Here is a 12577-nt window from a genome sequence, read left to right on the forward strand (position 1 = left end):
CGAGGTTCAGAAGGAGGTTCCCTCTGCTGGAGAGGAGGAGCAGCCCGAGCAAGGTTTGACGAGGAAGAGGCGCCACTCAACTTTGGGCTCTACTTCTACCTCGGCCCTGGATAGGCTGATCCATGCTGATCCCTGTTCGGATGTTCCGCTAAAACGGATCCCCGAAGAAGTAAGGGAGGCGATGGCTCGATATGCTAGGGCTCCGATTTTGGGAGAGGACCCCTTGGCCCACGTGGGATCCTTGGTGGGCCCGAGGCTGCTCGGGAGAATCTGCTTCGTGCTAACCCGCAGTGGAGGGTTCCTGGGGCCGAAGAGAGGAATCCGGCTATGATGGCCCAGTACTATCTGAACGAGGTAATTTGCTAGATTTTTCTCTTTGAGTTGTGTTTTTGTTTTATGTTTTTCCTATTTTGCTCATCTTTCTCTCGTTCCCAGGCTGTTTTCTGGTCTTCGTTCGCTTCCGAGTGTAGCTCGGTCGAGGAGAAACAACTGAGGAAATATCGTGAGGCTTATGCTCGTGATATTCCCATTTTGGACCAGAAGGCTGGGCAACTCCTCTCCGAGCTTACGGAACTCAAGCAGCTGTACCTTCATTATAGTCGCGAGGCTAGAGAGTCTGCTGAGAAGATCGGGACCGAGGTTGGCCAGCTCATCTTCCGAGTTGAAGAGGATGCTGAGAAGATCGCTTCCTTTGCTGAGGAAAAGAAGGATATGGCCGCTAAGTTCGCTAGCGAACTTGAGGAAAAAGATAGACTCTTCCAGGAGATGAAGTCTAAATTTGAAGCGGCCGACAAGGAGCATAAAGAGGCGGAGTTAAGGCTCCACCATTTTGTCCAGCATCGGGAGCTGATCCAGCAGCAAGCTGATAAGGTGCCTGTCCTTCGGCTGAAACTTCGGGAAAAGGATGACTATATTCGGAAGCTGGAGCAGGAGCGAGTCAACCTCTACACTGCTGATCAGTGTAGAGAGCAGTACTGGAACGGCATCCTGGGTGCTCGGCGCATGTTTGCGAAGCACATGCCTCACTTCCCTTGGAACGAGAAAGTTCCCCTATGGATGCAGGCCGAGGACCACTTGGTGGAATGCCAAGCTGATCGAGATGAAGCTGAAGCTGAACGCCAAGCTGCTCTTGCAGAGGCTCGGGCCCAGAAGGCCACTTCCGAGGGTGATACTACTGCTGGGGGTTCTTCGAAGGATGCTCCCCTGGGGGCCGCTCCTGAGACTCCTAAGAGTTAGGGACTCGGGCAGTCGTCTTCTTCAGAGTCGGTCGGTTCCAGTTGAGGACTTCCGAATATGTGCTTGCTTTTCCCCCTTTTGCCTCGGCGCTGCGTTGTACTCGTTTCTTTTTGCTTTCTTAGTACTTCGGTAGGCCGGTATTGTCTGTTGATGGCTGCCGATTTTAACTGTTTCATTTTGTTTTCAATTTTTGAGGTTTTCAATGTATTTGTACTTCCCCCAAATATTGAATAAAAAATGAATGTTTGTTACTTGGCTGCTTCTTTTCAACTTGTTCTTTCGCAATTTTAGGTCTTTAAATCCGTAGATTTCTCGAGCTCCTCTTTCTGTAGACTTGCTAAAAACCTTTTGATCTTGCGAGCTCTTTAAATCCGTAGATCGGTTAAGAGACTTTTTAACTTTTGCGAGTTCTTCAAATCCGTAGATCTGCTAAGAGACTCTTTGACTTTGTGAGTTCTTCAAATCCGTAGATCTGCTAAGAGACTCTTTAGTTTTGCGAGTTCTTCAAATCCGTAGATCTGCTAAGAGACTCTTTAGTTTTGCGAGTTCTTCAAATCCGTAGATCTGCTAAGAGACTCTTTAGTTTTGCGAGTTCTTCAAATCCGTAGATCTGCTAAGAGACTCTTTAGTTTTGCGAGTTCTTCAAATCCGTAGATCTGCTAAGAGACTCTTTAGTTTTGCGAGTTCTTCAAATCCGTAGATCTGCTAAGAGACTCTTTAGTTTCCAGACTCTTCAAATCCGTCGATCTGCTCAGAGGTTTGGATTGTTCTTCCGATCTCTTGTGGTTCGGAAACCTGGGCAAGAGATCGCTAGTCTGCCTCTTTAGTTATGCCTTCGGCGATCCGTGGATCTGAGCCGGAGTTTTATAACTTGATTCGAGCGACTGTTTGTTGCGAACAAATTTTATTAGGGTACCGCGAATCCGAGGATTCTGGACGATTCCCTGAAGTGTATGATTTGGTCATTTCTTGCATTTTATCAAGGAATGGGCAAAGTCAACCTGTTTTTAGTCTCGGATTGATCAGATCCGAGGCTGCATATATATATAAAGGGACAATAATTATAGAGATAAGTTTAATGAAACACATGGTGCCAATGGCTTTCCTCTTCTCATTAAACAACTTACTTGGTTTACAGACAGAGATCATACAAAATATTTCTTGAGAACATCGGTATTCCAATGGTTCTTCAGAATTGTTCCATCTAACTGTTTCAGCATATACGTGCCTGGCCTTTTTTCGGAATGGATGATGTATGGTCCTTCCCAAGTGGCTGAGAGTTTGCCATGGATCCGTCCTTTCTGAACCGAGGCGGCGTTTCTGAGTACTAGATCACCGACTTTTAGGGGTCTGGCGTTGACTCTTCGGTTGTAATGCTTGTTGACCCTCTGCAAATAGGCTGCGTTGAGTGTCCTTGCATCGTTCCGAGCTTCGTCCAGTAGATCGAGAGCTTCGGATAGAAGTTGATTGTTGCTTTCTCCTTGGAGCCCATCATACCTGTTGTATGCCTGGATCCTCAGGCTTTCTGTTCCGATTTCCACAGGAATTACAGCTTCGGATCCGTATACAAGGTGGAACGGTGTTTGCCCGGTAGCTTCTTTCTCAGTGGTCCGAAGGGACCATAGCGTTCCGGGTAGCTCTTCTAACCATTTGTTTTTGTCATCTTCGACTCTTTTCTTGAGTGCATTGAGGATGAGTTTGTTAGCAGCTTCGGCTTGCCCGTTGCTTTGTGGGTGACAGACTGCCGAGTACGCTAGGTGTATGCCGAACTGTTTGCACCAATTTTGCAACGGGGTGTTGTCGAACTGTTTCCCGTGGTCGAAGACCATCAGTCTTGGTATGCCGAACCTTGTGATGATGTTCTGCCATATGAACTTGCGGACCTGAGGTTCGGTGATGGAGGAGACAGCTTCGGCTTCGATCCATTTGCTAAAATAGTCGACTCCTACAATCAACCACTTCTTCTGGTTCGTCGCTGAGGGGAAAGGACCAATGATGTCTAACCCCCACTGTGCGAATGGTAATGGATACAGCGTTGATTGTAGGGTTTGAGCTGGTTGATGGATGGCTGGTGCGAACTTTTGGCATTTCTCGCATTTCCTTGCCATCTGCTTTGCCTCGGAAACCATAGTGGGCCACCAGTACCCAGCCCGAAGGGCTTTATGTGCCAATGTCCTGTTTCCGATGTGGTTTCCGCATATCCCGAGGTGGATTTCCCTTAGGATGTAGTCAGCGTCTGTTGGACCCACACATTTTAGCAGCGGAGCTGATAATGATTTCCTCATGAGCTCTCCTTCGGCGCTGATGATGAACCATTTGTTGAATCTTTTTAGTTTTCTCGCTTGCAGCTTATCTTCGGGAAGTTCTCCCCTTTCTTTGTATGCAACTACTGCGTCCATCCAGCTAGGTTCGGTACGTAAGCTGCATACTGTGGTGGGTAGCAAGTCGATGCTTCTCTCTTGGTGAACTTCCACGTGGACCGACCTGTTTAAGTCGATGAGTGTTGAGCTTGCGAGTTTTGACAGTGCGTCTGCTTGCGTGTTTTGTCCTCGGGGGATGAGGATGACTTCAAAGGATCTTAACTTTGACGTTAAGGATTTAATTTTTGCTAAATAGGCTGTCATGCTGGGCCATTTGGCCTCATATTCCCCTCGGATCTGGTTGGCTACAAGCTGGGAATCAGTTTTGAGGCAAACATGTTCGGCCTCCAGGGATAAACAAAGCTCTATCCCTGCGATTGCGGCCTCATATTCGGCCTCGTTGTTGGTTGCTTTGAAGCCGAACTTCAATGCATACTCTATGCTTTTCCCCGTCGGGGGGATCAGTACAACTCCTGCTCCTGAGCCGTTTATTGTGGAAGATCCGTCAGTGAAGACCTCCCAAGTGCTTTTCGTATCATCCAACATTTCCTGGTATGAGCATTCGGCCAAGAAGTCTGCCAATGCTTGTGCTTTGATTGCTGTCCTCGGCTGATATTTGATGCCGAACTTTGATAGTTCGAAGGCCCAGGCAGCCAATCTTCCTGACCTCTCTATTTTGTCGAGTACTTTTTCGAGCGGTTGGTCAGTTAGCACTGTGATCTGGTGGGAGTCGAAGTACGGCCTCAGTTTTCGTGCGGCTACCACTACTGCATATGCGACTTTCTCGATGAGTGGGTATCGGGTTTCGGCCCCTGTGAGTGTTCGGCTGGTGAAGTAGATTGGCTGTTGCTTCTTTTCTTCTTCCCGAAGAAGCACTGCGCTGACGGTTCCAGGGCTGACTGCGACATATAGGTACAGGGTTTCTCCCTCCTTTGGTCTGGCCAGTGTCGGCAGTTGAGCGAGGTGGGCTCTGAGTTGCTGAAAAGCTTCTCTTTGCTCCTGTTCCCATATCAGTTCGGGATCCACTTTCCTCGGGACCCCTTTTTTCTTGACTGGTTCTGCTTCTCCTCCGGGGAGGTTCTTTGGTTTCAGTGCTTTGAAGAAGGGGGCTCCCTTGTCCGAGGCTTTTGATATGAACCTTGTTAGTGCGGCTAACCTGCCGGTTAGCCTCTGCACATCTCTCTTGGTCTTCGGCTCGGGTAAATCCAATGCCGCTTGGACTTTGTCTGGGTTCGCATCAATTCCTCTTTCGCTCACCATGAATCCGAGGAATTTCCCTGATTTCACCCCGAAGACGCATTTTTTTGGGTTCAGCTTCATGCTGTATTTCCTCAGATTTCCGAAGGTCTCTGCCAGGTCTTTGACGTGGTCTTCCTCCTTGATGCTTTTTACGATGGAGTCATCCACATAGACCTCCACATTCCTCCCTTTCTGGTCGGCGAAGATGTGATCAACTAGCCTCTGGTAGGTGGCTCCGGCATTTTTCAAGCCGAAAGGCATCATTTTGTAGTTGAACACTCCTGCGCTTGTGATGAACGTTGTCTTTGCTCTGTCATCGGGGTGCATGAATACTTGGTGGTAGCCTGAAAAGGCATCCATGAAGCTGAGCAGTGCATGGCCGCTGGTGGAGTCAACCAATTGATCTATCCTTGGCAGGGGATAGCAGTCTTTGGGGCAGGCTCGGTTCAGGTCTGTGAAATCTACGCACATTCGCCAGGAGCCGTTCGCTTTTTTGACCATCACCACGTTGGCCAGCCATTTCGGATACATGCATGGTTCAATGAATCCGGCCTCCTGCAACTTTTTCACCTCCTCGGCGATGGCTTTGTTTTTCTCCGAGGAGTAGTTCCTCTTTTTTTGCTTGACTGGCCGAGCTTCAGCGTTGACGTCCAGCTTGTGACAAATCAGCTTCGGATTTATCCCTGGCATATCTGCTGCTGACCATGCAAAGATGTCTTTATGATCCCTGAGTAATCGGATCAAATCGATTCGGAGCCCCGAGCTTAGGCCCTTGCCTATTCGGACGCTCCTGTCTGAATCCTCTTCGAGGAAGATATCCTCCATTTCTTGATCTGGTTCGGGAGATAGGGTTTCGGGGCGGGCATCAACTTCTGCGGGAGACAAGCTGCTCGTGCTTGCTCTTCTCCTTTTTGCCTCGCTTTCCTCTCCATTAGCTCCTTTTTCTTCCTCGGGGCCGTCCTCTAGTTTGGGCTTTCGGACAGCAGTGTGGCAGGTTCTTCTCGCCACTTCTTGATCACCTCTGATTCGTTCGGCGAATCCTGCATCCGAGACGTATATCATCAGCTGGTGGTATGTGGAGGGGACTGCTTGCATCTTGTGAATCATGGTTCTCCCCATGATTACGTTGTATACGGAGTCGCAGTCCATCACCAAAAATTCGTCCCGAAGGGTTTTTGCTGCCTGGCCTTCGCCCACTGTGACTGGCAGGGTGATCTTTCCTCGAGGGATAGCTGCGGATCCGTTGAATCCGATCAGAGGATAACTGACTTTCGTCAGTGCTTCCTCTGGCTCTTCGAGGATCAGCTGCTCGAAGCAGTTTCTGAAGATGATATTGACGGCACTTCCTCCGTCGACTAACACTCGATGTACGTTGTGGTTATTGAGGTCCATGGAGATGACCAGAGGATCGTCATGTTTGTACTGGACTCCGAAGCAATCATCAGCAGTGAAGGTCATGTTCGGGGGGTGTGGCTGGTTGTCTCCCACCGCCCTGAAGTTGACCCGATGGGAGAGGGCTCTTAGGTGTTTTTTGCTGGCCTGGCCAGACTTCTGTCCCCCGAACACCACTAGGATGTCATTTTTCTTGTGCCCTGTTGCTTCGTAGACCCTTTTCTGGGGTTGCTCGTGTTGTTTGCCGCTTGCGGCCTTTTCTTTTTCCTCCCTTCGGTCTAACAAGTACTGTTTCAGGTAGCCTCGGCGAACGAGGTCCTCAATGTTGTCTTTCAGCGAGTTGCATTCTTCGGTATGGTGACCGAAGTCATCATGGAACTCGCACCATTTGTTCTTGTTTCTCCGAGCTGGGTTGGACTTGAGCTTCCCAGGTAGTTTCCACTTTTCGTCATTTCTGTTGAGGCTGAATATCTCCTTTCGGGGCAGAGCTAGTGGAGTGTAGTTGGTGTACTTGGGTTGAAGTTCACCCCTTCTCCCGTCTTTCTTCGGGCTCATCTCTCTAGCTCCTACTTTCTCTTTCCCCTTCCTTGAGCTACCCTCGGGCTTGCTCTGGGTATTCTTTGTGTCTCTCGGATCCGACGATCCTTTCAGTCTTGCAGCGGCCTTGTTGAACTCCTCGGTTCTGATGAACGCATCAGCCATTTGGAGCACGTCAGCTATTCTGGAGGGGTTCTTCATTGAGAGTTCGTCACGGAACTTCCCTTCCTGGAGCGCGTGCTTCAAGGCGAAGATGGCCACGTCTGGCTGCAAGTTTGGTATGTTTGTTGATTCCTTCATGAATCTGGCCATGAATTCTCTCAGACTTTCGTCTCTTTCTTGTTGGATTGAGGTCAGTTCTGCTGTGGTTCGCTCGGGGCGATTGTTGCTCACGAACTGTGTGCAGAATCTCTTTTTCAGCTTTTTCCAGCTCTTGATCGATCCCTTCGGCAGCGATCTAAACCACTCTCCCGCCACTCCGGTTAGCGTGGTTGGGAAGTATTTACACCAGCATGCTTCGGAGTAGGGACTCAAGAACATTTGCTGCTCGTAGGAGATGACATGATCCCTCGGATCTGTGATTCCGCTGTAGGTTAGGTGAGCTGGCAGTCTTACCTTCGGTATTTCTTCCATGATCAGCTCGTCCGAGAAAGGGGATGACGTAGGAGTCATGATTCTTTTCCCGAGTCTAGCCCTGATGCCTTCGTTTGCCGAGGTTCTGTGATTAGAACGTTCGGGCGTACGATGGGGGCTAGGGGTTCGATCATGCCTCCTGTCTCTTCTTCTTTCTCGGCTACTGACCTCGGGTCGTTCGCCAGATCTGCTTGACTCACCTACCCCGAGTCTCGTATGGATCGAAGGTCTTAACCTTGAGTGGACCGAGGGCCTCAACCTGCTGAGTACCGAGCTTCGGATCCGAGTGTTACGAGTAGTTGATTCGCTTTGGAGAGCTGTTGGAGTAGGCGATGGTCTCGCAAACCAATCTGGTTGCTGTTGTGCCCTTTTTTGGGTGTCCCACGTGCTTTCCATCCACCTCGACGTCAAGTGTGTACCTGTCAAGGGAAGGAGTTCTCGTTCGGGTCTGGACACTTCCGCACTGGGTGGCTCGTTCAGCCTTCGCCTGGTCCTCCTCTCTTCTCTGCGGTCATTTGCCAGTCCTTGCTGCTTCTCATTGAAGAGGAAGTTTTGCATGATGGTCATGGCCGCAGTGAGCTCTTCCCTAGTTGGAATCGGAGGTCCTGCATTTGTGGCGGTCGTAGCTCTGCTTGGCTGTGACCTCGCCATCGATTGAGGGTGCCCCTCTTGGTCAGATTCTGAATCTGACCGCACCATCATATCGTCGTCATTGTTGTTAACAACATCATTCACCATTTTCGCGGAAAGAGGTGATTGATGTCTTTCAAAGGCTTTGAAGTGTTCTTCCCCACAGACGGCGCCAAATTGTTCCGGTGTTGTAAAGATGGAAACAATGGGCTTCGAATGAAGGCCCTTTTGTATGTGTTGAAGATCTTGCTTGTTTGAATGAGTGGAGTCAGAATTCACCTGCACAAGAGCAAAGTCACTAGCCTCGGGGGTGTTTCCGAGGAAAGCCCCTCCGATGCCTAAGTAAGAATGATGCTCGGATTCTAGAGAGAAGTTCTCTAGAAGAGTAGTCTTAAGGCGGTAAATTGGACGTACCTTGAGGTGTGAGCCTTGGCGGCCTATTTATAGTGTTTGCATAATAAATGCCCATAGGTCATTTATTACTATTGGGCCTTGGGCCTTAATGGATGGCTGAATAGCCACTGGTGGGTTCGATGTTGTTGTTTAGAGCCATTGGGCTTTGGACTTAGTGGCCCAATTGAGAGTCAATTGGGAGCCCAAACAGTTGTAAATGGACATCACATACTCAAACTCATAAATAAATAATGGAGAATTTTCACCGTAAAATGGGTTGTATCTTACAAGGTAAAATAAAGACCATTTTTAGGCACATGTGCTCGTAAGATTTTATCACGTAGACAAACTCATACACAGATAACTTCCCAAATGTAATAGAGGATAATAATTCATAATTTATCAGGAACGCAGAAATCTAGTACGGGATGAACTTTTAACTAGGTCACAAAGCAAACTGAGCCATTACAAGAACCCACAACATTGATAGGTCAACAATCACTACAAGAAATTGTACCATTAACGACGGGAATATCCCTTCCCTAAAGACCAATAATCATTGATTAACGACGAGATTTCCTATCGCGAACCCGTCATAAAAGGGGGCCGTCATTAATGGAAAATCTTGTTATTAAACTGTCGTAAAAGATATTTACGATGATTTTCCATCTTTGTTTGGTTGTTATCCCCGTCGTCAAAGGCTTTTGCGACGAGATTTTTGACATATGGTTTATTAGGTTGTCATTAAAGATGCAAAATTTTGTAATGAATATAAATAAATGACTCGAACTTCATAAACTCTTTTTCTAGATGAAGTGGTATAAACGAGACTTAGGCAACACAAAACTGCTTTTACATCACTCAAATGACGCATTTACATAGGAGGTATAGCTCCGTAGTCCGTACTACTCCCTCGTGTGTTATTTTCCTCTGTTTTAAAATTTGAGCATAGAATTATGACCACTTCTAACAATTTACTTGAAATAAGGAGAGTTGCAGTATAACATGCAAATCCTGCGATAGAGGCTTACAAGCTGCTACGTACAACAAAGTTCTCCTTAATTACTTAAAATTAAAGATAATAAATTAAAGATATAAAATCACATCAACATGATGCTATCAAAAGGAGAAACGCTCTTTAATCCTCAATTAATTTCACTTCTTGAGAGACCTACTAAACACATAAATCAACGGATTATACCCAAATGCACTATCACTAAATCACCCCAACCGACATTTTTTATACTATTAAAAGGCAAAATTATAACAAGATAGTTAAAATTGATAGAATACATATTTTGTAATTAATGTAAATTAATTATATTTGTAATTTTGTAATTACTAGACTAGCCTTAGCCAAAACCCTAATCTAGTGATGTATATATTCTGACAAATTTAATGAGAAATCACGGCAAATATTTCTCACATGGTATCAGAAGACTAGGTTTCCTTTCTCTCACAACCCTAGCAGCCGTTTCTTCTCTTCCTCCCCTTCTTCTTCAATGGCGGATGTTACCAAACTTCATCCCGCAACAACCGTCTCTAATATAAAGACCTGCATTCCCATCACTCTGGATTATGAGGGAACGCAATACATAAACTGGTCGACTCTTTTCCTTCTTCACTGTCGTGCGAATTTGGTTGTTGAGCACATTGTGCCCTCTTCTCCTTCAACGACCAATGCTAATGCCGATGACTCTTCCACCGACAAACTACAATGGCAGCGGCTCGATGATATTGTGCGTCAATGGATTTACGGGACCATTTCCAATGACCTTCTCAACACCATACTCAATCAAGACGACTCTGCCCAAGACGCGTGGAATCGGTTGGTGCGCTTATTTCAAGGCAACAAGTCTGCTAGGGCACTTTACCTTGATACTCAATTCACCAACACGAAGCTCGACCAATTTTCCGGTGTCAAACCCTACTGCACCCGCCTCAAGGTCCTCTCCGACAATCTTCGTAACGTTGGGGCACCGGTTTCGGAGGATCGCATGGTCTTACGACTCCTGCAAGGGCTCTCCGCGGACTATAAAACTTTCCGCACCAATATTCAACATCGGGTTCCTCTACCACCTTTCGACGAGGTCCGCACGATGCTTGAATTTGAGGAAGAATCTCTCGCCGATGATCAGACTGATACAGGTTCGGCCACTGCTCTTTTTCATTCCAATTCTACTAATGCTGTCAATGTTGATCAGGATCAACCATCGTCTCACAACAATCGGAACCACAATAATAATTCTGGTTATCGTGGGAAAAAGAGCCACCGCGGCCGTGGTGGTAACAACCACCGGCACAACAACCGCCACGGTGGCGGCAATGGTGGCAATGGTAGCAATGGCGGTGGTCGCAACAGCTCCTCACGGTCCCACGACCATCAGCAACAGCAACAGTTTAATGGAGCTCCCTCTTTTTGGCACCTTCCTCCTTGGGCTGGAAACTGGCAGGCCCAAACTTGGGCAACTCCACCTTGCCCATATCCCTCTTCTGGCTGGCAGTTCAGGCCCACTAGCCCACGACCAGTGCAACCTCAGCAGGCTGGAGTACTTGGAGCCCGCCCACAACAGGCCTATTACATGGCCACCCCACATCCAATGGGCTATGTTCCCACGCCTACTAGCTATTCTCCAACAGACATCGACCAAGCCATGCACACTATGTCGATGAATCCTCCAGATGATAATTGGTACATGGATACCGGCGCCACGTCGCACATGACGTCCTCTCAAGGTACTCTCTCGTCCTATTTTCAATTGAGCAATGATAAAAGTAATGCAATTGTTGTTGGAAATGGTAGCATGATTCCTGTTCATGGTTATGGCAGTACCACCCTCACCAATACCCAACCCTCATTATCCTTGACCAATGTCCTGCATGCTCCTAAAATAATCAAAAACCTTATTTCTGTACGTAAATTTACTACTGACAATATGGTTTCTGTTGAATTTGATCCTTTTGGGTTTTCCGTGAAGGATTTGCGGACGGGGAATCGCCTAATGAGATGTGAGAGCAAGGGAGCCCTTTATCCATTCCTCACCAATTTCCAGTCATCACCATCTTTTCAGTCAGCTTTCAATGCCATCTCTTCGGACATTTGGCACTCCCGGTTGGGTCATCCGGGCTCTACTATTCTTCAAAATTTGCGTAGTAGTAATCTTATCAAATGTAATAAAGTTTCAAACAATGTTTGTCATTCTTGTCCTTTGGGGAAACTTGTCAAATTACCTTTCTTTAACTCTATGTCATTTACTACTATGCCGTTTGACATAATTCACAGTGATTTATGGACATCTCCAGTTGTCAGTTCTTTAGGCCATAAATATTATGTTCTCTTTCTGGATGATTATAGTAATTTCTTGTGGACTTTTGCCGTCTCTAGGAAGTCTCAAGTTTTTAGCTTATTCTTATCTTTTCGAACTTACATCCGAACACAATTTGAAAGAGAAATTAAAACATTTCAATGTGATAATGGTGGTGAATTTGATAATGGCCCCTTCCATAAATTCTGTGAACAACATGGCATGTCTTTTCGATTCTCTTGCCCTCACACATCTCCTCAAAATGGCAAAGCCGAACGAAAAATAAAGTCTATCAATAATATCGTTCGAACCCTTCTTTGTCATGCCTCTCTCCCCTCGCATTTTTGGCATCATGCTTTGGAAATGGCTACCTACCTTCTAAACATTCTCCCTACCAAGGTCTTGGGGTACAAATCTCCAACCCAACTTCTATATCAAAAAGATCCCACATATTCTCATTTACGGGTTTTCGGTTGCTTATGCTTTCCCCTCTTTCCGTCCACCCAAATTCACAAGCTCCAAGCCCGGTCCACTCCGTGTATCTTTCTTGGGTATCCGAAAAATCATAGGGGGTACAAGTGTTATGACCCATCCAGTCGTAAAATAATCATTTCCAAGCATGTAAGGTTTGACGAAACTCAATTTCCCTTTGCCAAGTTAACTTCACTCAAACCTCAATCCTACGACTTTCTACTGGACGGCCCAACCCGTTTTCAACTTCATTATTTGCACCAACAAGCAAATTCTGAGCCCCCAGTGGCCCATCACCCCGTGGACCAACCACCTTTGGCCCACTCCCCGCCACCTGTCCAGAACACTCACCTACTCACCCCTATCTCACCCACTGTAGCC

General features: G+C 47.0%; 2 protein-coding genes across 2 annotated transcripts; one reads left to right on the forward strand and one right to left on the reverse strand.

Moving 5' to 3' along the window:
- Window positions 1-772: 772 nt before the first annotated feature.
- On the reverse strand, window positions 773-7776 carry LOC130472149 (uncharacterized). The gene is made up of 2 exons (XM_056842615.1): window positions 4601-7776; window positions 773-921 (listed from the first exon to the last, which is right to left on the reverse strand). Exons 1-2 carry the CDS (start codon window positions 7434-7436, stop codon window positions 773-775), a joined length of 2985 nt encoding a protein of 994 aa, XP_056698593.1. The 5' UTR covers window positions 7437-7776.
- A 2067-nt stretch (window positions 7777-9843) lies between these two features.
- LOC110779282 (uncharacterized) lies at window positions 9844-11760 on the forward strand. The gene is made up of 2 exons (XM_056842659.1): window positions 9844-11156; window positions 11399-11760. The coding sequence occupies exons 1-2, from the start codon at window positions 9923-9925 to the stop codon at window positions 11431-11433; spliced, it is 1269 nt and encodes a 422-aa protein (XP_056698637.1). The 5' UTR covers window positions 9844-9922; the 3' UTR covers window positions 11434-11760.
- Window positions 11761-12577: the final 817 nt, after the last annotated feature.

The sequence above is a fragment of the Spinacia oleracea genome, chromosome 4 (assembly GCF_020520425.1).
Source record: "Spinacia oleracea cultivar Varoflay chromosome 4, BTI_SOV_V1, whole genome shotgun sequence".
NCBI classification, from domain to species: Eukaryota; Viridiplantae; Streptophyta; class Magnoliopsida; order Caryophyllales; family Amaranthaceae; genus Spinacia; species Spinacia oleracea.